General features: G+C 41.7%; 1 protein-coding gene across 1 annotated transcript in view; it reads left to right on the top strand.

The window, feature by feature from the left end:
- Nucleotides 1-22,583, top strand: part of cltcl1 (clathrin, heavy chain-like 1) — a 28,609-nt gene extending 6,026 nt beyond the window's left edge. Inside the window, 32 exon segments of the mRNA XM_087177948.1 lie at nucleotides 1,526-1,733; nucleotides 3,963-4,231; nucleotides 4,918-5,079; nucleotides 5,368-5,481; nucleotides 5,572-5,745; nucleotides 6,474-6,671; nucleotides 7,006-7,206; nucleotides 7,385-7,537; nucleotides 7,813-7,935; nucleotides 8,424-8,561; nucleotides 8,669-8,833; nucleotides 9,040-9,220; nucleotides 9,361-9,524; nucleotides 9,642-9,767; nucleotides 9,888-10,030; nucleotides 10,763-10,997; nucleotides 11,089-11,211; nucleotides 11,306-11,451; nucleotides 11,541-11,644; nucleotides 11,647-11,723; nucleotides 12,416-12,608; nucleotides 12,698-12,855; nucleotides 12,942-13,106; nucleotides 13,826-14,101; nucleotides 14,654-14,803; nucleotides 14,890-15,021; nucleotides 15,106-15,216; nucleotides 15,681-15,851; nucleotides 16,121-16,342; nucleotides 16,731-16,757; nucleotides 19,846-19,921; nucleotides 20,555-22,583. Coding sequence (XP_087034074.1) covers nucleotides 1,526-1,733; nucleotides 3,963-4,231; nucleotides 4,918-5,079; nucleotides 5,368-5,481; nucleotides 5,572-5,745; nucleotides 6,474-6,671; nucleotides 7,006-7,206; nucleotides 7,385-7,537; nucleotides 7,813-7,935; nucleotides 8,424-8,561; nucleotides 8,669-8,833; nucleotides 9,040-9,220; nucleotides 9,361-9,524; nucleotides 9,642-9,767; nucleotides 9,888-10,030; nucleotides 10,763-10,997; nucleotides 11,089-11,211; nucleotides 11,306-11,451; nucleotides 11,541-11,644; nucleotides 11,647-11,723; nucleotides 12,416-12,608; nucleotides 12,698-12,855; nucleotides 12,942-13,106; nucleotides 13,826-14,101; nucleotides 14,654-14,803; nucleotides 14,890-15,021; nucleotides 15,106-15,216; nucleotides 15,681-15,851; nucleotides 16,121-16,342; nucleotides 16,731-16,757; nucleotides 19,846-19,921; nucleotides 20,555-20,721 — 5,052 coding nt within the window. The 3' untranslated portion in view covers nucleotides 20,722-22,583.
- The last annotated feature ends 267 nt before the right edge of the window (nucleotides 22,584-22,850 follow it).

Raw genomic sequence — 22,850 nt, 5'->3', positions numbered from 1 at the left:
TAAAAAAAAAAAAAAAAAAAAAAAACTCTGTTGTGTTGACATCCTGCTCTGTGTGCCCACGCTTGTTCCCTGGCTCCATGTACCACCAGACCTCCAGTCTGGAAGACAACCTTTAAGAGTATCCCTGGAAAATTGGAGCAGACCTGCTGCTATTTTGATCGAAACACCGTTTTGCTTCGCTACTTGCTGTTTTTTTTCCCCTGCAAGGCAAATGTCAGAAGCTGCCATATATGTTTTCCCACTGCATTTTTTAATGTTGTCGTGATGCAGGCAAGACTCCTTCAAAGGTCTTAAAACATCTGTGAAGTTGGAATATTCCACCTCTAGCTGAGTTTAACTTTTAGTCTAAATGTAGGAAACTGTTGGCACGCAGGAATAGAGAACCCTCTATGTTTTTATTCATTTTACATGTTTGGATTCGACCACCATTACATCTGTGAGTTAAATTCTAGCTCATAGCTCGTCCTTTCCGGTGGTTATCAAACAATACGCTCTTTAGAATTTATAACCAACGAACAATTAGTGTTAAGTGTTTATTAATGGTGTTTGTCAATAACTATGTGAACACTTGTGAAGCACCCACAGCTGACGGATCAACAGATAATGAGTGAATGACTTTATAATGTAACACTGTTGAAATCCTACATATGTCAGAACATTTGTGAATACAATATATGCATTTATCATATGCAGTTGTTATACTGATTAAAGATAAAAAAGTATTTATTAATTTGTAAATACTTTTTCACATGGACAACTGAGCAAACGCCATCTCCTGATGAAGTCCACAAGAGATGGCTAAAAGCTCTGGAAGAAAGATGTTTTTTTTTCTTTTTTGGCAAACTGTTTTTTTCTAAGGTAAAAATTGAAACTCCAAACAGCTTTACACACGACTCTGGATGATAATTACTGATGATGATAAAAGTTTTCTATCACATTGTAAGGTTGTTCATGTGAGTCATTATATATCACTGACGACATTTGAATCCTACAGTCGGCAGCCAGTTAGCTTAGCTTAAAGACTGGAAACAGGGGGAAACAGCTAACCTGGGTAAACATATAACCCCTGTATAACAGCAGATGTTTGTCAGTTCTTGTAATTAAACAAATGAGATATAACATGTTCATTTGTGAACTTTAGAGGTGATGTTAGGTGGATTGTGTTACCTTTTGACTGAGCCAGGTTTCGTCCTGCTTTGAGTTTATTTTAAACTGAGCTAATCTCCTGCATTAGCTTCATGTTTACCATACAGACATGAGAGTGATATCAGTCCTCTCATTTAACTCTGTCAGATACTGTGTATTTCCCAGAACTGTCACACTATGGCTTTGAATATGATTGCAGCTCAGTTACTAAGTTATTGCTGTAATAGTTGCCAAACATCAATAAACTCTCAGAAATGTACATTACAGTCTGTTTATTAACAATTGATTAAGCATTACTTTAAAATGCTAAATAGGGTGAAAGTAAAGTTACCAGATGAGGGGAAAAGATTCTCATCGTTACTGTTGTTTATATTATTAGTTGCAGAACCTGGGCGTGAACCCAGCCAACATCGGGTTCAGCTATCTGACCATGGAGTCGGACAAGTTCATCTGCATCAGGGAGAAGGTGGGCGAGCAGAACCAGGTGGTGATCGTGGACATGACCGACCCCACCAACCCAATCAGGAGACCGATCTCTGCTGACAGTGCCATCATGAACCCCGCCAGCAAGGTCATCGCCCTGAAAGGTAAGGAGAACGTACGGTGAGACGTACAGCAACACATTCAGGCAGCCACACCGCTGGCTATTAGAAGAGAAGAAAACTAAACAGTTTGCTGGTATTATTAGTGGCTTTATGCCAAGCACTGAGGTTATGATTGTTGTTTCAATTCCCAGAATAAAGTCTGCATGGCATTCACACTGTTTATTTGTCTCTAGTTTTAACAGATTTAGCCATATACTAGTCTTGCCGTGGGAATGCCACGGTCATGCAGCGACTAATGCTCTGTCATTGCTGTGAATACGTAGAGTGCACTCAGTTCTATTGCCTGAACGTACTAAATTGGTTGTGCAAATTGATTTTCTGCCACTGAATCTAGCCCTTAGAGCACAAACACAAGCGCTGATCAGGATGATTTGCCTATGATGCTTCTCTCTCTCTCCCCCCTCCCCCACCCTGTGAGGATAATATGCCTCTGTTTGCCCTCTCCCTGTGGTCTATCTTTGTCTCCTCATTCTTACCTGATTGACACTCTGCTTTTTCTCCCTTGCTTTCTGTCATTTCTCAGACGGTGAGTTGCTTTCTGTCTGTCTTGCCGTCTGGCAGTCTGTTGTGATGATACAGTAGCCATGTCTCTCTCATAAAAGCTTCCCACATGCCCCTCTCAAGTACGCAGAGCTATTTTGACCGCTGATCAATCAAAAGCAGAGACAACTGTTTAGAAAATGACTTCTGCTTCCACTAAAATTGCATCAGTATCACACCCCTACTCCAACCTAACCTGCAGGCACATACAGTATCCTACTTTTATGAGAACTATACATGTGTTAGCATGACCTGTTGTATGCTGGTAGAGTTTGTGTGTGTGTGTGTGTGTCGTATGCATCATCAGATATTACTGAAAAGAGTTTGGGCACTGTGTGTGTCTTTGCACGCCTGTGTGAGCGTGTGCCAGCAGCCGCATCAACGTGCAGATTTTTCCTTGCTGCATATAAGAGATGCCATTAGTGATTCATCATAGCTGTGTGTGCTGATGGCGGTTTGTACAAGAGCTGAATCATGCACCTCCTCACCTGTTTTTTTTTTTTCTATGTAACTTAACTGGTAAACGAAGGTTGTTACTGGTCATATGTAACGTACTCTAGAGCACGGAAACATTTTTATGGCACAGCTAAACTCGTAGTATGTTCAAATTAAGTCAGTAAGTCATTATGACCTTCTTAAAGCTGCCATCTGCTTTCTTTGGCCAGAGTTCAGTTGCACCCAGGAAGTGTCAACCAGGTTACTGTGTACTCAGCTTTGCCTATTTTGCCCATTCCCACTGGTTTCCCTTTACTGTGGAGGTTAACTGAATTATTTTGTTTGTGGTCGGTCACAGCATTGAACATCAGCTCTTTAGAGAATTTATGTAAATACTGTAATCTGCAGAACAAGCTGTCAGCAGTTTTCTTCCATAAATTAAACATTTTCAATGCTGTAAACTTCACAAGCACAGTTCATTTCAACTGTATTGTATTGAGGTGTATTCAGGAACAAATAAAAACAAAATGATATATGTTGCTAGATACCACATGTAAGTGAGTGAAGTTTATTCAGGCTGGGTGAACTGATGGGGGCTGGGGGATGAAAATTCAGTCCGAAAAGTCAGTGACAGACTAAAATTTGCTTCAGTGAAATTTAAGGGCGGCTATTGAGAGTGTAGTCTGGGACAATGGGCACTACAAGAACAACCACTCGGAGACATATATATCCTATTTTTAAATTTTGTTTTTTATGAAAACACAAACAACAAACAAAACAAGTCAGTCTCTCATCTCAAAAATCCCCAAATTCATGAACATGTCAGTATTGCTTTTTGTTTGTGTTCCTAGTCATTATTTGTGCCGGACTTGTTTTAAGACATGAGAAAATACTAGAAAAAATGACCCAGTATAAGTAGTTAAGTAGCACGTATAAAAAAACATTACGTAAGAAAGATTTTAGTAGCTGTATTTTTTTATAGCATGTGATAAAGGTATTTTAAAAACCAGCGTTAAATAAGATATCATTGATTTTCTTTTAGTTGAGGTGAGTGTGTGAAATGATTTTGATGTGAGGTTCTGTCACCCAGCTCAGCGCTCTGTATCTGCCTCACCCTCTGGGCTCAGTTATCAGCTTCTTGCTTGCCCGTCTGTCTCATTTCCTCCCTCTGTTTCTTCACCACCACCCGAACCCACCTCACCCTACCACTTCCCCACCCCCCACCCCCCACCCCAGCTGCCAAGACGCTGCAGATCTTCAACATTGAGATGAAGAGTAAGATGAAGGCTCACACCATGACAGAGGAGGTCATGTTCTGGAAGTGGATATCGGTAAACACTGTTGCCTTGGTGACGGATACAGCTGTCTATCACTGGAGCATGGAGGGGGATTCCCAACCAACCAAAGTATTCGATCGGCACGCCAGTCTGGCAGGATGTCAGATCATTAACTACAGAACTGACGAACAACAGAAGTGGCTGCTGCTGATAGGGATCTCTGCACAGGTATGAACACACATACAGTATGGACATGTTTACTCATGCCTTGTACAGTAAAAGTGCAAACAGACAGAAATGGCTTTGAGAGGAATTAGCATGATTTATCACTGTCTGTCTGATCCCTTATCTACCAAACGTCCTCACTTTATCCGAGAGCACATCTTCCTCTCTGCATTTTGCCCTTCTTTTCACACCAGCGTTGCATTTTCACTGCCGAAAATAGAGCTTGAAAAGACACTTGTCGGTGTGGAGACATGCAGAAATGCCAGCCTCGATTTTTTATGTTTATCTTTTTGGAAAGTGATGATTCAAGCCTATTCAGTCAGGGTTGGTTGCTGTGTGGCTTTAGCCAACTTTCTGTCACCTCTGACTTCCTCTGTGTATGTCAGTATAGCCGATGACACTATGCAGGTCTATCTGTTTTAGTTTTATCAGATATATTTTGTGAATATAAAGTGGTGATTTGAGCAACATGCAGGACTTGGCGTTCACCTGGTCAACGAGTAGCAGCCTATACCGAAACAACACAAGGGAAAGAATGGATTTGCAGAGTAACTGGAGTTATATTCACAAACCCACTTGAACCAAGAATCATCTTTTATCTTTAACCATTTGATTCATATGGTGGTGTTACTGACTTAATGGATCAATATTTTCTTTTACTCAATTTGTTTTGTGTCTTTGTCGTGCAGCAAAACCGTGTGGTTGGGGCGATGCAGCTGTATTCTGTCGACAGGAAAGTGTCCCAGCCCATCGAGGGCCACGCTGCTGCATTCGGGGAGTTCAAAGTCGAGGGAAATGCCAAACCCTCCACCCTCTTCTGCTTCGCTGTGCGCTCACAGGCTGGGGGAAAGGTGAGGGCCCCCGGATTGCATACAAGGATTTCACTCATGATGCTATCACAGTGTATTTAGTCTAGTCTCTGAACAAAGACCTCTGAATTGCACAAAAAGACAGTCTTTTAGTTAAGATCATAGGAGAAACAACCTTTATGCTTCATGCTTTTTGGTCACCAAAATAGCTCCGGAATGACGACATCAAGAAAGTCAGCATTTACTAATGTGCTTGCACTACTATTATTTGATTTACTGTGGCTGTTTGCCTACTGTGGTCATTTATTTATGTGGACTTTCTTTCTCCAGTTGCACATCATTGAAGTTGGTCAGCCAGCTGCAGGAAACCAGCCATTTGCTAAGAAAGCAGTGGATGTGTTCTTCCCTCCAGAGGCCCAGACAGACTTTCCTGTAGCTATGCAGGTGAGGAGAGACCCCTGCTACTCGTTAGTATTGGATAAACTGAGGGTGACCTCTGAGCACTTAAGTTCTCTCACTGATCTTTCTCCTCAGATTGGTAGTAAGCATGGTGTTATATACTTGATCACCAAGTATGGTTACATTCACCTGTATGACCTGGAGTCTGGAGTGTGTATCTACATGAACCGAATCAGTGCAGAGACCATCTTTGTAACTGCCCCTCATGAAGCCACCTCGGGAATTATTGGGGTCAACAAGAAGGGACAGGTGAGAAACTAACAGTAAAGGAGCAATACAGAATTATTTTATTACAGGCTCAATAACAGGTCCGCTTTTGATGTTAAAGATGAATATTTAAAGGTCCCATATTGTATAAAGTGAGACTTGCCTGTCTTTCTTGATTATAAAGCAGGTCTATGTTCCACATAAATACTGTGAAACTATCAAAGCGCTCAGTCCACAGAGAAATGCACACAGTCCATGTTCAGAAACTCTGCTTTAAAACGAGCCGCCAGGACTTCCATGCCCCAAGCCCCGTCCAACCGCGCCCACCATCCAGCCTTGCAGGAATTGGTTTCTCTGTGTGTTTACCCGAAATATGCTATATATTTATTCAATCACTCAGTCAGCCAATCAGAAGAGAGTCCCAGAGCCTCTCTTCTCATTGGCTTGTCGACCTGTTGTTGCTAGAGCTCCAGGAAGATGTGTGGTAAGTGTGTGGTGGTAAATCTACATTGAGATGGTTTATATCTTCTTATGGTTATCAAAACCTTACATACAACACTGGAAAAATGTAAAATACGGGACCTTTAAATGTTATTCCGACCTCACAGAACACGTTTTTATGAAAATGGCTATTGAATTGTTTTATTTTGTCCTGCTGTATATGGAGGCTGCCTCAACAGACAGTAATGTCATATTGTTATCCTGCATGTTTCCTTTCATGACTGCATTATATGCACAATATTTATGTTTATCAATTCTTTTCTTTCTAGGTCTTGTCAGTGTGTGTTGAAGAGGAAAACATTGTCAACTACGCCACTAACGTCCTGCAGAACCCTGATCTAGCCTTGAGGATGGCTGTCAGGTCAAATCTTGCTGGTGCTGAGGAGCTTTTTGCCAGGAAGTTCAACACTCTGTTTGCCCAGGGAAGTTATTCAGAGGCTGCAAAGGTTGCTGCATCAGCACCAAAGGTATGCCTGTATCTACTGCTACATTGTAGTATTTGCACATACTAATATGAACCAGGTGCATTGGCGAGAAGTCAAACATAATTCTAGGGAAAGGTACTTGCACACATTTTGACATTTGTACTATACTTGTAATGTCAGTTGTATTTTTTTGCTGATTCAACAACAAATAAAACACAAAAATTCCAAAGGGTGTAATATACATTTTATATAGACATTGCATATTGTCATGTTTGCTGTGATACATATAAAGTTCTTGTTCAGAAGATTTTCTACTCTTGTATGTTTATCCTTTACTCATAATTCCTCCCATCTTCGCCGTCTTCCCTCCCCTCAGGGTATCCTACGGACGGCAGAGACAATCCGTAAGTTTCAGAGTGTCCCTGCCCAGCCGGGCCAGGCCTCTCCACTGTTGCAGTACTTTGGTATTCTGCTGGACCAGGGCCAGCTGAACAAGTTTGAGTCTCTGGAGCTGTGCAGGCCCGTCCTGCAGCAGGGCCGCAAACAACTACTGGAGAAATGGCTGAAGGAGGATAAGGTAGGGCTGGAGGATTAGAACAACAAGGCTGGGCTGATCCACATTTTGAAAATGATGATGATGATAATGATGATGGTGGTGAAACATATATATATATAATGAGCTTATTTACCATGTAGTATCATCTACATAATGATCATTAACTCAGCTGGTAACTGTGATTACATATGTGTTGTAGCTGGAGTGCTCAGAGGAGCTAGGAGACCTGGTGAAGGCGTCTGACCCCACGCTCGCTCTTAGTGTGTATCTCAGAGCGAACGTCCCCAACAAGGTCATCCAGTGCTTCGCAGAGACTGGTCAGTTCCAGAAGATAGTGCTGTACGCTAAAAAGGTAATATGGAAACTCACTTGCCCTTTTCCATTTCCCTTGTTGAATTATGTATGGAAAACGGATACACATTTATTCATTGCATATATAATGACAACCCCACACAATACTGTATGATCAGTGGAAGGATATTGGTAGACTGTTTATTGTAAATTTGTCTTATAATAATACTGTACAAAATAATAATAAGTATAAATAAGTGTCTGTACATTTCTTTGTATGAATCCATTATTACTGAAATGACAATCGCATTTCTTTGTCCAACTGTACTTCTGTAGGTGGGCTACACCCCAGACTGGGTGTTTTTATTGAGAAATGTGATGCGAGTCAATCCAGACCAGGGACTGCAGTTTGCCCAGATGCTGGTCCAGGATGAGGAGCCACTGGCCAACATCAACCAGGTAACGCACACACAGCAGCTGTACCACCTCACACTCACTAGAGACATACAATATTGCTTTTACTCATGCCTGCCGCACGTTTATCCTCACACATGCACGCAAACACACAAAGAGCCCAGTGTGGGAGCCTCCATCTGTGTTATTCCAGATGTGCCAGCAATGCCAGGAATTCATTGAGTCAGTGACCCCCTCCTCCTTGTAAAGCCACATCATCACTCTGCTCAGTCCAAGTCTCAGATCGAGAACTTGACGACTTGATGCTTCTCTAAGTTAAGACCCCTGCCGCTTTTCATTTGTGGCCTCTACAGATGTTGTTAAATATGAAAAGCAGAAACATCTGGCTACTGTGCTTGTGGTGTTTGATAGTGTGTGTCTCTAATCATATGTTGCATGCTAACTGAAGTCACGGCTCACAGATGGTAGGAAATCAAAAATCTAACATATTTCCGAATGTGTTCTTCTTTTTTTTTCTCTCTCTTGCTTGGTAGATTGTAGACGTATTCATGGAGGGCAGCCTGATCCAGCAGTGCACCTCCTTCCTATTGGACGCTTTAAAGAACAACCGCCCAGCCGAAGGACACTTACAGACACGTCTGCTTGAGATGAACCTCATACACGCCCCTCAGGTGAACATTCAGGCTTACTCTCCTGATCACAAAAAGCAGCCTGACCTTTGATAATGCTAAACAAGATTTGTGCGTTCATGTGTGTGTGTGTGTGCACTGTTTCGTAGGTAGCAGATGCGATCCTGGGGAACCAGATGTTCACACACTATGACCGTGCCCATGTTGCTCAGCTGTGCGAGAAGGCAGGTCTGCTGCAGAGAGCGCTCGAACACTACACCGACCTGTATGATATCAAACGAGCCGTGGTGCACACACATCTGCTCAACCCTGAGGTATGCCTGTAGAAGTGCGGTCACGCTTGTGAATACCACTCTCCCCGGAACAGCCACTTTTTACTCCTTTTTTTTTTTGTTTTGTTTTGTTTTTTTGATGATGTGTGAAAATGCCTGAATCCACTTCTTTTTTCCTCCTCCCTGCTCAGCCTGCTGTCTCACTTTCTCCTCGTCTTCTTTTTTTCTTATTCTGACTCTGCTTTTAGTGGCTGGTGAACTTCTTCGGCGCTTTATCGGTAGAGGACTCGTTGGAGTGTTTAAGGGCCATGCTGTCAGCTAACATCAGACAGAACCTGCAGCTGTGCGTCCAGGTCGCATCTAAGTATCACGAGCAGCTGGGAACTCAGGCGTTAGTGGAGCTCTTTGAATCCTTTAAGAGTTATGAGGGTAGGTGTCACACAGGGGCAAGGGGGGGGGGGGGCTGGGTCATATTGGGTTAAAGCGAGACAATGTGTTAAATGCAGGTTTAAAGTGGTAATAATTGGAGCTGACTGTTGCTTTTTCTCCCACTGCCTTCTCTATTCAAGGATTGTTTTACTTCCTTGGGTCGATTGTGAATTTCAGCCAGGAGCCTGATGTCCACTTCAAGTACATCCAGGCTGCCTGCAAGACAGGCCAGATCAAAGAGGTGGAGAGAATCTGTAGAGAGAGCAACTGTTACGACCCAGAGAGGGTTAAAAACTTCCTCAAGGTAAAATGAACAACCTTTGTCTGAGTGTTGATGATTGATTTTATCAGTCCGATATACTGAATTACCCATTTCATACAGTTTAATCACAAATGAACCTCGTGTTTCTTCTCTTTGTAGGAGGCCAAGCTTACAGACCAGCTTCCTCTTATCATTGTGTGCGACCGCTTTGACTTCGTCCATGATCTGGTGCTCTACCTCTACCGCAACAATCTACAAAAATACATTGAAATCTACGTGCAGAAGGTAAGAGCTAAGACTGTTTCTGAGACTTTATACAGAACTGGCCTCTACCTAATCCAAGTCTCTCTTTATTTAAGCTCTATGGTGCCATTTTTATTAGTAATTTGTTGCTCTTGCTCTCAGGTGAACCCCAGTCGTTTACCGGTGGTGATCGGCGGGCTGCTGGATGTAGACTGTGCTGAGGATGTCATCAAGAACCTGATCATGGTGGTCAGAGGGCAGTTTTCTACTGATGAGCTGGTGGAGGAGGTAGAGAAGAGAAACAGGTAAGACTAAAGGATACAAGCTTGTCTGTGTCTTGTCATCTTGCATAATTGCTTCAGTATGTCTCACTGCATGCAATCTGATTAATACTTGTCTGTCACTTCAGACCGCACATCTTTCTGCTAATGACAGAGTGGGCTAACTAAAAGAACGAGTGGTGACCCTCAGAAAATAAATACTGAGTAGAACAATAATCTTCTCTTTCTCATTGATGCTTGAAAAAATCAGGAGAAATAAGGTTAGAAATTTAAATATTTATAATGTCCATACTGTCTATAAATTACAAACAGAAGTGACTCAAATAGCCATATAAATAGATATGAAGGAAAATGCAGGCTTCTGTGTTTGTCTTTTGCTCTGTGTATGATTGGAAGTTTCTGCATTTCAGATGCTTAAGTAAATGTTTTCATTTTAGGATTCAAGGTGCTTCCAATTTTGATTCTTTCTAGGGTTTTCAAAGCACTGTTTCCCTCTTTTTTTCATTGATGCTTCAGTAATGCCAGACAGATTAGCTGTTCCTCATCTAATGAAGCTATTTTTAGTAGAAACAGTCTTTGTTTTCATTCTGTATCAAAAATTGTGAATGTCTGGGCTCAACTTGAATGAATGACACTGCTGAATGCACAACGCTGCCATCTAGTGTTTGGAAACATCCACCTTGATACCAGCAGGTTCATGGCACTATAATGCATGTAAGCTAAAACAAAACACTCTGTCTTCCATTATCTTCTCAGGTTAAAGCTTCTGTTGCCATGGCTGGAGTCCCGTATCCATGAAGGTTGCGAGGAACCGGCCACTCACAACGCCCTCGCTAAGATCTACATCGACAGCAACAACACACCGGAGCGATTCCTGAAGGAGAATCCCTTCTACGACAGCGCTGTGGTCGGAAAATATTGCGAGAAGAGAGACCCCCACCTGGCATGTGTGGCTTACGAGAGAGGACAATGTGACCTGGACCTCATCAAAGTGTGTAGCTCATATTGAAAGCATTCATATAATCATTCTCATATTTCTAATATTGGTAAATGTTTAATCGCTTCACATCTTTTCTTCTCAGGTGTGCAACGAGAACTCATTATTCAAGAGTGAGGCTCGATATCTGGTACGACGGAAAGATCCGGAGCTTTGGGCGAACGTGTTAGAAGAAAACAACCCTTACAGAAGACAACTCATCGACCAGGTCCGGGGTTTTCCTCCAGCTCTCCACCTGAAGTGATGCAGACTGTGAATGAGTATTTTTATCTGTGTTTAATTTTGTTTTCTCCTCATTTCAGGTGGTGCAGACAGCACTGTCAGAGACCCAGGACCCGGAGGAGGTGTCCGTCACAGTCAAGGCCTTCATGACCGCAGACCTGCCCAACGAGCTGATCGAACTGCTGGAGAAGATTGTGCTTGATAACTCTGTCTTCAGTGAACACAGGTACAAGCAGGCTTCCAGCTTGTTAGGCATCATAACAATTTAACCACAGTACTTCTCATCTTTTTAATAATGGCACCGTATTTTCCTAGAAACCTCCAGAACCTGCTGATTTTGACGGCGATCAAGGCGGACCGCACTCGTGTGATGGAGTACATCAACAGGCTAGACAACTATGACGCTCCGGACATTGCTAATATGCCATCAGCAACGAGCTCTTCGAAGAAGCGTTTGCCATTTTTAAGAAGTTTGATGTCAACACCTCAGCCATACAGGTGAAATTAAATGTATTGCAGCTTGAACTGATGCTGTCACTTTAAGAGCAAGCTCCAAGTACTTAGTATTTAATTAGTAATTAGTATTGGCTTGTGTAAGCTGAGTTCTGATCAGAGTACTTCTTTTATTTGACATTAAGTTCACAACATGAATGGAAAAAGTTATGTTAAGTATATTAAAGGTCCCATATTGTATTAAGTGAGATTTACATGTCTTTTTTAATTATAAAGCAGGTCTAGGTGCTATATAAATACTTTGAAAATATCAAAGTGCTCAGTCCACAGAGAAATGCACAATGCCCATATTCAGGAACTGAGCTTTAAAACAAGCCCCAGGACTTCCGTGACTTTGTGATGTCACAGCCAAGCCCCAAGCCCACCCTAACCGCCCGAAACCGACCTTTAATATGTTTATCAGTTATATTTATGTTTTTTCCGGTCTAGTATAAGTTGCATTTCATATTTGTTTCTTCTTTGTTAGCATTTTAAGCAGCATTTATCTTGGTATTTAAAGCTGACAAATTAATTTGATGAGTATTGAAAATCTGTACTTGCAATTGATTCTGCAGGTCAGTGAATTTCGTAATTACTGTTTAATGAAATGATGAAACTCCTTTTATTCACTTTTTTATGACATGGTAAGTACCTACACGTCATATAATGTAGCTCTCTCCTCTCCTCATTTTTCTCAGGTATTGATAGAGCACATAGGGAACTTGGATCGTGCGTATGAGTTTGCTGAGCGCTGCAATGAGCCTGCAGTGTGGAGCCAGTTAGCCAGAGCTCAGCTGCACAGAGACCTGGTCAAGGAGGCCATTGACTCATATATTAAAGCCGTTGACCCGTCGGCGTACATGGAGGTGGTCAATGCAGCAAGCAAGAACAGTAAGTCTTTGCTTTGCTTGCATAACTCTGTACACCCCAGCAGTGATTGACCCCGGGCTGATCTGTAAGGTGTTGTTTGCATTTTGCAGATAACTGGGAAGACTTGGTTAAATTCCTGCAGATGGCTCGAAAGAAAGCGAGAGAGTCGTACGTGGAGACGGAGCTGATTTTTGCTTTAGCTAAGACGAACCGTCTGGCTGAGCTGGAGGAGTTCGTCAGTGGGCCCAACAATGCTCACATACAGCAGGTAAGAACACCGTCACAGCTGTAGTGTTCTTTGCCAGGATGATTAACTGCACATCTGTCTGCTAACTTCTTTCTCTTTTTCTCCAGGTGGGCGATAGATGTTATGAGGAGGCTATGTACGAAGCAGCCAAGCTCCTGTACAACAACGTGTCCAACTTCGCTCGCCTCGCATCCACACTAGTCCACCTTGGAGAGTACCAGGCAGCTGTGGACAGCGCCAGGAAAGCCAACAGCACACGGACATGGAAAGAGGTAACTGGCACACAAAGAACTAGCTTTTACCAGACCAGTGGCTTATTGGGATTCTTTCTAAGATAAATTAGCACCTGATACTGTCTTTGGATAGTTAGATTTGAGCACATCAACATTTTAAAAAGGACAGTTATTTAGTCAGCAATCAACAACAACATACCACTTCTTACCAGTTCTTATTATACGTGTATGTCATGTGTGAGTTCCTGCAATTCAGGTCAACATCCAAGTCCTAATTACAACTGAGAAAAACGCCTGGAAAAGTAAACAAACGTTTCCTTCATGCCAGCTAAAGTCTGTCGTTTAAGCTAATTAAAGTCAGATAAAATGGCTACAGTGTTATGTTTACCATCCATATCTGCAATCATAAAACTGACTTTTCATTTGACGCAAATGCTCTCAAGTTGTAAAGAGGAGAATCTTTTCCATTGCCACCTTTCATCCCACATTATGTGCACAAGCTATTAGCCACAGAAGCACTGTTTGGAGCCGCATGGGAGATTATACCCCCCAGCTTTTCATCTTTGTTGAGATGATGTGTCCAAGATATATTCAGATTTTACTATCGAATTATGAGACTGGAATGGAATACCACAAGAATCTACCGTAAAAGTGTCTTACTCATATTTTTTTGTTATTGGTTACCAGTGCAATACTGGACCTCTTTTATTATACTTTTATATACTTTATACTTTTCCCTCTTTGCCTCCGATCATCAGGTGTGTTTTGCGTGCGTGGATGGCGAGGAGTTTCGGCTGGCACAAATCTGTGGCCTTCACATAGTGATCCACGCCGACGAGCTGGAGGACCTGATCAGCTACTACCAGGACCGCGGGTACTTTGAGGAGCTCATTGCTCTGCTGGAGGCCGCCTTGGGCCTGGAGCGGGCTCACATGGGCATGTTCACCGAGCTCGCCATCCTCTACTCCAAGTTCAAACCTCAGAAGATGAGGGAGCACCTGGAGCTGTTCTGGTCCAGAGTCAACATCCCAAAGGTAGAGTATGTCTGTATGTGAGTGTGTGTGTTTCAGAGAGCGATTCTTTCTGTTGTAATAAATTAAAGAGTTCATGACAAACAAAGAGGCCTTGTTTGTGCCATGAACTTCTTTGATTTATTATTCTGCAAAGATTTCTGCTTCTTCCATCAGCACCCTAGAAGGAAAGTAATACTGTGCACAGAATGTTCTTTGAGTTGTTTTTGTCTTCAGTGGCTGAAATATTACTGTTGTCTTGTGAGAATCACAGCTTCAACTCAGCAGATTTTCATGTTTTCAGTTTGAATAAAGGATAAGACATTCTTCTACCAGGTTAAGCTGTTAGTCTGCTATAGTTTGCTTTCCTGATCTTATAAAAACTATAAATTCATGAGTATCTTGTCATCAAGGTGAAAAAAAAAGGCTGTTGATAAAGTCCTTGAAGGCTTGAAGAGAAGTCTTAGAAAATATTTTTTACCTTACCAAACAAGATGTTTTAAGTCATGGTGAAGAACCCTTAAATTTGAATCCTCAAATTAACACTGAACCTTGAATATTGTTTTGTGTTTTCAGGTCCTTCGTGCGGCGGAGCAGTCTCACTTATGGGCAGAGCTGGTTTTCCTTTACGACAAATATGAAGAGTACGACAACGCTGTCATCACGATGATGTCTCATCCAACAGATGCATGGAAAGAAGGGCTGTTCAAAGACATCATTGCTAAGGTAAATATGAGTACTTGTGCCTGAGCTGTTTATTAGCCTTTTCAAACTTTTAATTATCTTTACATTTGCTCTTTTTTTGTCCTCAGGTTGCTAATGTGGAGCTGTACTATAAATCCCTTTACTTCTACCTGGATTACAAACCCCTCCTACTGAATGACCTGCTGACTATTCTGTCTCCGCGGTTGGACCACAGCCGAGCTGTCACCTATTTCAGCAAGGTAACCCTCAGGTCAACTTTCATGGATTATGCCCTCTATGTTTTTTTTGACATGACGTGACGCGGGTTGTTTTTGCTTGACCAGGTGAACCAGCTGAAGTTGGTGAAGCCTTACCTGAGATCTGTCCAGAATCACAACAACAAGTCCGTCAACGAAGCTCTCAACAACCTGCTGACGGAGGAGGAAGACTACCAGGTCTGTTAACGCTGTTGATAACAGAAAGTAGACGGACTTTGCTAGTAACTTGTTCGTTGGAGCTTGTGATCGCTGTTCCTGATTGATGGTACAATTTATCTGTTTTGCATTAAGCATGTTTTAAAGGTTTTCAGTGGTGTTCTGTAGACATCTGACGCAGGTAGAGAACAGCTGATTTGACCTCCGCAGAACTATGTTAGTTGTTATATTTGTTCTGAAAACTTGGATGACATTGAATCCGATGTGACTCACACTTGTGTGTAGCAGTGAAGCTAAAATCCTTCCTTAACAAGTTGTAACATTATTTTGGCACCTGCATGTGCTAGATGACATTTCTACTACTGAATTAGTGGTAGTAGATATACCCACTCTCTGTGCTCACTAGGTGGCACTGCAGTTACAGCTAACTGGTTCCCTATTTTAGTGTGTGATGTAATATTTTCCACTGTGTGTGTTATCTACAGGGCCTGAGAGCGTCCATCGATGCCTATGACAACTTTGATACAATCGGCCTGGCTCAGAGGTTAGAGAAGCATGAGCTGATTGAGTTCAGACGTATCGCTGCCTACCTGTACAAGGGCAACAACCGCTGGAGACAGAGTGTAGAGCTCTGCAAGAAGGACAAACTCTACAAGGTGGGAAAAAACAATAAGGGGTGTTTAGACATCTGAAATACACGTTCCTAACATTTGCCTCCAAGTACCTCCGTGTCACTATAGGTGGCACTGTTTGTTTACGCTTTAGACACAGTCGCTATATTTAGACATAGATGAATAAACCAACTGACATCAAGTAAAGATCAATCATGTCATGTTGCCCGTTTCCTCACAAAAATGTTGGTTGAGACAATTTAAACTGTTTTGTTTCCTATAATGAGTCAGTTAAATGTTTCTGTTTTTCCCAGGATGCCATGCTGTACGCTGCAGAGTCTAAGGATGCTGAGCTGGCGGAGACTCTGCTCCAGTGGTTCCTGGAGGAGGGCAGGAAGGAGTGCTTCGCCGCCTGCCTGTTCGCCTCCTATGACCTGCTGCACCCCGACGTGGTGCTGGAGCTGGCCTGGAGGCACAACATCATGGACTTTGCCATGCCGTACTTCATCCAGGTCATGAGAGAGTACCTCACAAAGGTTAGTACCTCACTGAAGAGAGCCATACAAAGAGTTATTTTTCATTAATTTTATGTTGTCTGCTTTAAAGTAAAAGTAGGTTTGATTATCGTATACTTAATTGAAGTTCTGCATTTTTACTGTGTACTAAAATTGGTTTATTTTTCTTAGATTGTTTAATTTCCTGTAGAAACCTGTCCTGACAAGTGAGAGGTGGACAATAGTCTGTAGAGGTATTGAAAAACAGGTCATGATGATGAGACGAGAAGGCAAAGAGAAAGGCTTTCTTAAGTAATGGTAGTTTTTGTATATTTACCAGTGAACTCCCTCTGGTCATCATGATTTCCTAAAATGTTGACCTATAGACATGTGAGGTCACGTGAGGTCATCTCTTTGGGTTCTTTTCCAGGTTGATGAGTGTGCAGCGAAGGTGACGGTCTCTGGCCCTCTTTTTATTTCTCTTCTGTGTTCTGTCTGTTTTGTTTTCGTTGTAACTGATCTCTTAGGTTTCTGATGTAGGAACCTAGCATGGACTGTAGACTGAGTTCGGCCTAACTAGCTCTGGTCCTGGAGAGCTGTAGTAGCGTGTGCAGGCTTTCGTTCCGCTTCAACACCAACACAGCACATTTTTTAATACATTCTGAGTTCATCTTCTGGAAGTAGTTTCTAAATTATCCTCCTGGGGAACCTCATTGTCTCGTTGGTATGGGTAATGAATTTCCGTTTTCAGATAAAGGCATTTGGCAGCTGAGCCGAAACAAATTAATGAAAATATGCCAAAAGGAAATGGACGGACAAGCACGGTTGTTTAATGATTTTCAGTGCAAACATAAAAAACAACAGGCTAAATGTGGAAATGGTACATGGCACAATGTGAACTAAGCAGTGTAAATTTGAACTAAAAGATTTGTGTTCTGATCAGGGAGTTCTGTGGGAATTCATGTGCCGCTGTAATAGTGTAAGAGCTATATGAAAGAATATATCTGCTAACAATGGAAATGCAATAAGCTGCTACTTTTGGGTTAATAATGCAACAGGTGAAGAAGGTGTGTGCTGCTGATGAGATTAAAATCATTCAACATTTGCACTAGTCTGGTAGCTCATAATATATTTTTCATAGATCCCTAACTTTCTGGCATTTTATGATCAATGGTTGAACAAATCTTGATCTAGATGTAATATGGTCTAAATGTGGAGAGCCTCTAACTGCAAATGCTGTGTTGGTGGCTGGAGCCAAAGCCTGTGCGCCATCTTGTTCCTCAGGACCAGGATCAGCCTGTCCTGGCCTAACAGATACCTCTCACCTCCTAACTCCTCTGTCTTGGGGCTGCATCTAGTGTTAAGTGGCATTTTTTTTATTTTATTTTGTTTTTAAATCTTGACAATTTCAGTTGTGCTGATGCAAAGTCATGAGATTGATCTTATGGTACAGCATAGTAGAATATAAGAAAAACAGATTATTTTCACCTGGCTAACGCTCTACAAAGGCAGGTGAGCAGAGCAGGCCACTCTAGACTTGTTGGATGCATCCCCATGTTGCTAACTCCAGTTTAACAAGTTTTAGTTTCAGATGTTCAGCTGTTAGATCAGTGCAGAGTCCTCCTTTCTTCAGTCTCTGGGGGATTTTTTTTATTTCGGCTAATCAGACATCTTATATGCTTTGTTCCGTAAATAGCTGGTCAAACTGGTTGCAGCCATTCAGGAAGTGAGATACCAACCCCTTCAGAGTAGTTGAGCACATACCAGGAAACAGCAGTAAGATCATACTGATATGTCTTATTAGACTCATCTGGCATTTTAAATGCATTTCAGAAATAATGTTTCATTCACACTCTATATAATATTTTGGGAGTCAAATGAAAAGTTCTTCACAGATGCTGTTTAACTTTTTCACTCCTTTGCTAAAACCTTTCTTGAAATTATTACTCGACAGAAATTCTACATTAATTGAGCTGAATCATTGTTTTAATTGATCTCCACTTACATCAGAAACCTTCTGCGTTCAGCTGTCTCCACAGTTGAAGCACAATGCTTGATTATTTCTTTGCACTTAGTGACTAGGAAAATTGGCACCACAATCAACTCACTGCGCAAACACTACGTGCCTGGCAGGGATGAGCTTAACATGTGAGCTTCTAAGTTGTAGCTTGATTTTTTTTTTTTTTTTTTGTCTAGCAGAATAAAATACACAAGGAAATCTGCAAGGAGGGCCTGCTTACAGCCAATGAATGGGATGCATGTGGAAGCTGTGATTATCATTTATTGATATTAGACTGTTAACTGTGAATGGCTGGAAATGTAGCATCAGCATATAGGCATGTGTAGCTTTTCCTTTACTTAATACACAATGTAATATTTCTTTAACCTTCAATCCCACTTTAATTCTACTTTTAAAGAGTCAGTTCACACAAATCACAAAAAAAAAAGACAAAAACATTTTCCCACAGTGGTATCTAGCCACGATGTAGTTTTGTTCTTGTTTGTTTTTGAGATGTCTGCCACTGCCCTGTCCCATCAGTGTAAATCAGCTTTTACATCTGGTGCTCAGAACATTCAAAAACAACATTTGAGAAACTCAAGGAAGGTCTTTCCAAATATAATGCCTCTGTTATCTTGTTATTCTTGATTCACCACAAATGTCGTTGTCAGCAGTTTTCACTGGAAACGTTTTTTTCTACTAAATGTAAAAAGTGATGACAACTGTCAACAATGAGATCTGTGGATAATTTGATGATAAGCATGAACATTGTGTTTGGAAAGAGAAATCGCTTTGAGTTTTTTTTTAAACCTCGTTTTTCAGTGCTTTGAGCAGTCTGGAAGACATTTCTTTCCAGTGTATTGAGCTGGGGGGATGGCAGGAGTAGAGGTCTCAGCAGACATTATCTGCATGGTTAGAAACCACCAGGGGTTAAGTGGTTATTTAATCATTTATTTTTGTGATTTGGGTGAACGCACCCTTTAATCGTTGATATAACATTTGTACTGGAAGCTGTTTTAGAAATTCTCACCAAACCTGCATGGCATCTTCTCTTGGGTAACCTTAGCTGCACTGTGGAGTACTGTGTGTAGTTTTGTCTTTAAGGAGTGGGTATGATAAATCAACTGTGTTAAATAGTCATATTTTTAAGAATCTATTTGTTTGAAATTAAATTTAAAAAATGTATAGTTTTACAACTGAGGCATCAGAGTTTATGGTCTGATGTGCATCAAATGAGAAAGTAAATAAAACTGGCAGATCATTACATTGTAGGTGTCTGGAGAAAATCTTAGATTCATAATGTTTTCTTTTTTATTGACAGCTGTCATATAGTTTTACATCCATATTATCAGGACCCATTTGAAAATTTAAAACCCATGCTTAGATTTTTATGTTTAAACAGTCTACAAAGCTGAGTGCACGTAGTTAACAAGGTTTCTGCAGGACACCTATAATGTATGAAATCAGACTCTCAGACTTTGTTTTACTCTCTACAGTGCGAGAGTGATCCACGTCTGATCTGTCCTCTTTCCTTTGTTGCCATCAGGTGGACAAGCTGGAGGAGGCAGAAAGCCAAAGGAAAACTGAGGAGGAGGTGACGGAGCCTCAGCCGATTGTGTTTGGTAGGTTCACAGACAGCAAGTCACCCTGAAGGACAGACAGTTGTGGCTCCTGAATGGGAGGAAATTATCTGTCTGTGGCCATTCTCAGAAACCATTAGTGTGTTAAACCTGGGTGAAAAAAAAAACAGCTGTGGCAGTTGAAATGTTACGAAAACTAATTTTAGTAAAACATCAAGATAAATGTGAATGAATTAACAGAAAGTAGATTGTAGTTTGCATAAGCAATAATAAACACCATCGCTGAACAAATATGTAAGTGCATCAGTACTTGACATTTCCTTTGTTGTTACTCTTTATATTAATTACAGTATAACCGGTTAAAGACTCTGGATTTACGTGCTAGACTTTGCAGTGATTGGTTGGTTTGCAGTCTGGTTAGATGTCATTGATAATTGCAGCCCTTCTCAGTTTAATTATCTTAGATTCAGACTACTGATTTATTAAAAACTGCAATTAAAGTAAATTTAAGATTAACAGTGTCTGCACTTTGATCAATTCTGACACCATGTGGTTTAAAAAAACGTGGTTTGCAAAAAAAAAAAAATAAGTAAACGCAATGAGAGCTTTATTTAAAGCTCATTTTTATGTAGCATGTAACCCTGTGTGTGTGCTTGTGTTTGTTTGTCTGATCAGGCCAGCAGCTGATGTTGACTGCCTCTCCTACTCCAGTGGCTCCCCAGCCAGCGTACTCGGGCTACGGCTACCCTGCCACCGGAGCGGGCTACCCTGCTCAGGCTGCTGCTGCCGCTGCCGCCGCCGCCGGCTACCCTGCTCAGCCCGCTTATGGCTTCAACATGTAGAGGCCTGACCTCGCCTCTTCCACCCCCTCTCCCCTCTCTCCCCTACACACACTCACACACACCGTAGACCTGAACCACGCTGAACCGTGCTGCTCTGGGTCTCAACTGGCCAACTGATGGCGCAGAGGCCCCCACCCCACCCCCACCCCCACCTTACCTGGGCATTCATTTCCCAATGAGACTCCACCTGAGTTCACTGAAACTGCAATAGAAACCCTTCATCTCTACTTCCTCCACACACACTTCAGAAGGACTGCATCAAGGCTGTTGGACCCCCCCCCCTTTCCCCACTAGGACATTATAACTGCATCACTGATCTACACAGCATGAAGTCACCTCTCAGCTCCTAGAGGAATTAACATACCGAAGATAACATTAGTGACACCAAACCACTCTGTCCTGTTGCTGTTCCGTGTAGACTTTACTAACCATAGAGCAGCTTTTCCCCTTTGTTTTATTTTCTTATTTTCCTGTAGATTCAGCACTGATGAGGAAGAGACTTTGTTCATGAGGAGTGGAGGGGCATGTGTGTGTGTGTCTCCCCCTCCCTCCTAAAGCACTGCTACGGCCTTATACACTTTGAGGAGGTGGCAAAAAAAACAAAAAAAAAAACAGGCTCATTTGTTCATGTTTGATTTCACAACTGTCTCATGCTCTGATTAGTCAAGACAGTTACTGTGCAATAGTTTTGTTTGTCCTTTCACAACAGGTACAAAGTGTTTGCTGTATATGGACTAAGAACACTTGTTTATGAGGTTACGGTACTGTCTGTGTGTGCCTGCGTGCATGTGTGTGTGCGTGTGTGCGCGTGTGTGTGTGTGTGTGTGTGTGTGTGTGTGTGTGTGTGTGCGTGTGTCTGTGTGTGTGTGTGTGTGTGTGTGTAGCCTCTTAAGCCTTTGAGGGATACATCACCAAACCAAGAGACACTCAATGAAATTTCCACTCCCTTGCAGCAGTGAACCTTTTGCTGGGGTCGGGGTGGTTGATCTCATCAGTTTGACTTTTTGGACTCTGATACCGGAGCTCTGGAGTTTCAGGATGAATGTGACAAAAAGACAAAATGAAAGAAAGACAGGAAGGAGGTGAATTAATTAAAAAAAACAAAACAAAAAAACTATATGCTGTAGTCTGTGCATGTGCTGCCAAACTATAATGCTGCAACCAGGAGCACAATTGTCATGTTACACTCAAGTATATCAAGTATTACTAATGTTGTTTCAAAACCTACGTGATGTTCGTTGAAACTTTCTCACCCGACTAACAGAAAACGGTGATGAAGCTCCAGCAGACGAAGAAGAAATGAAAACACAGGGGAACATTAGCTCACATCCTGGTGCCAGTTGTTTCAAAAAAAAAAAGAAAAGAATAATCATTATTGTACTGAAAACAGTGTATAATTTAAGATATATTGAAATACCTAACTAATCAAAGAAGTCAAATATTATGGAATACCGTATGTATTGTCTATAGTGTGTTGTTGTAGTCTTAAAAAGCATAATGATTTTTGTAAGAAAAGGACAAAATGCAAAAACAGCAGGTGAATAAATGGCCAAGTCTTGAGGTAAGGCTGCGCAAAGCGGTGACAGTTTGGTTGATTGTGTACTTCCTGTGCTGTCCGACAGGCCCTGTATGATACACTGAGCTCTGTCTCCACCGTGGTGTCATCTCTGGATTTGTCAAAGCGGGAAAGCAAAAAAAAAACAAAAAAGCAACAAAAAAAAACAAAAAAACTGAGCTGCACATGAAGCACTCCCTTTATCTGCACAAGTCATGCATACAGAAAGAGGAAATAAAGTTTACACACAGTGTTGTTTTGTGCATTTTTTCCTCCCGTTCAGGAGAAATAAATGCTCACTGCTGGGTCCAGCCTCTGTTTTCTGTGTATTTTGGGTGGGGGAGTTTTGCAGTTTCTGTTACACCTTTATTTTTTATTTTGGTAACCAAGCTGCCCAGACCTGATTGATGGTTTCTGTCCCTGTGAGTGCTGCAACCTCTTTGTCTGGAGAGGGTGTGGTTTGGAGCTTTTACTGGAGGCTGCTGGGGAAATGGTTCAGGTTCTTGAAATAGAAGATTCCCTAACAATGGAATCCGTTTTTATTCCTCCTCGCTGGGATGCATCTTTATGTTAG

Source organism: Seriola lalandi, unplaced genomic scaffold (assembly GCF_002814215.2).
Source record: "Seriola lalandi dorsalis isolate HSWRI2012SDOR001 ecotype SW California unplaced genomic scaffold, Sedor1 jcf7180002054664, whole genome shotgun sequence".
Classification (NCBI taxonomy): domain Eukaryota; kingdom Metazoa; phylum Chordata; class Actinopteri; order Carangiformes; family Carangidae; genus Seriola; species Seriola lalandi.
This window is presented reverse-complemented; position numbering and strand designations above follow the sequence as displayed.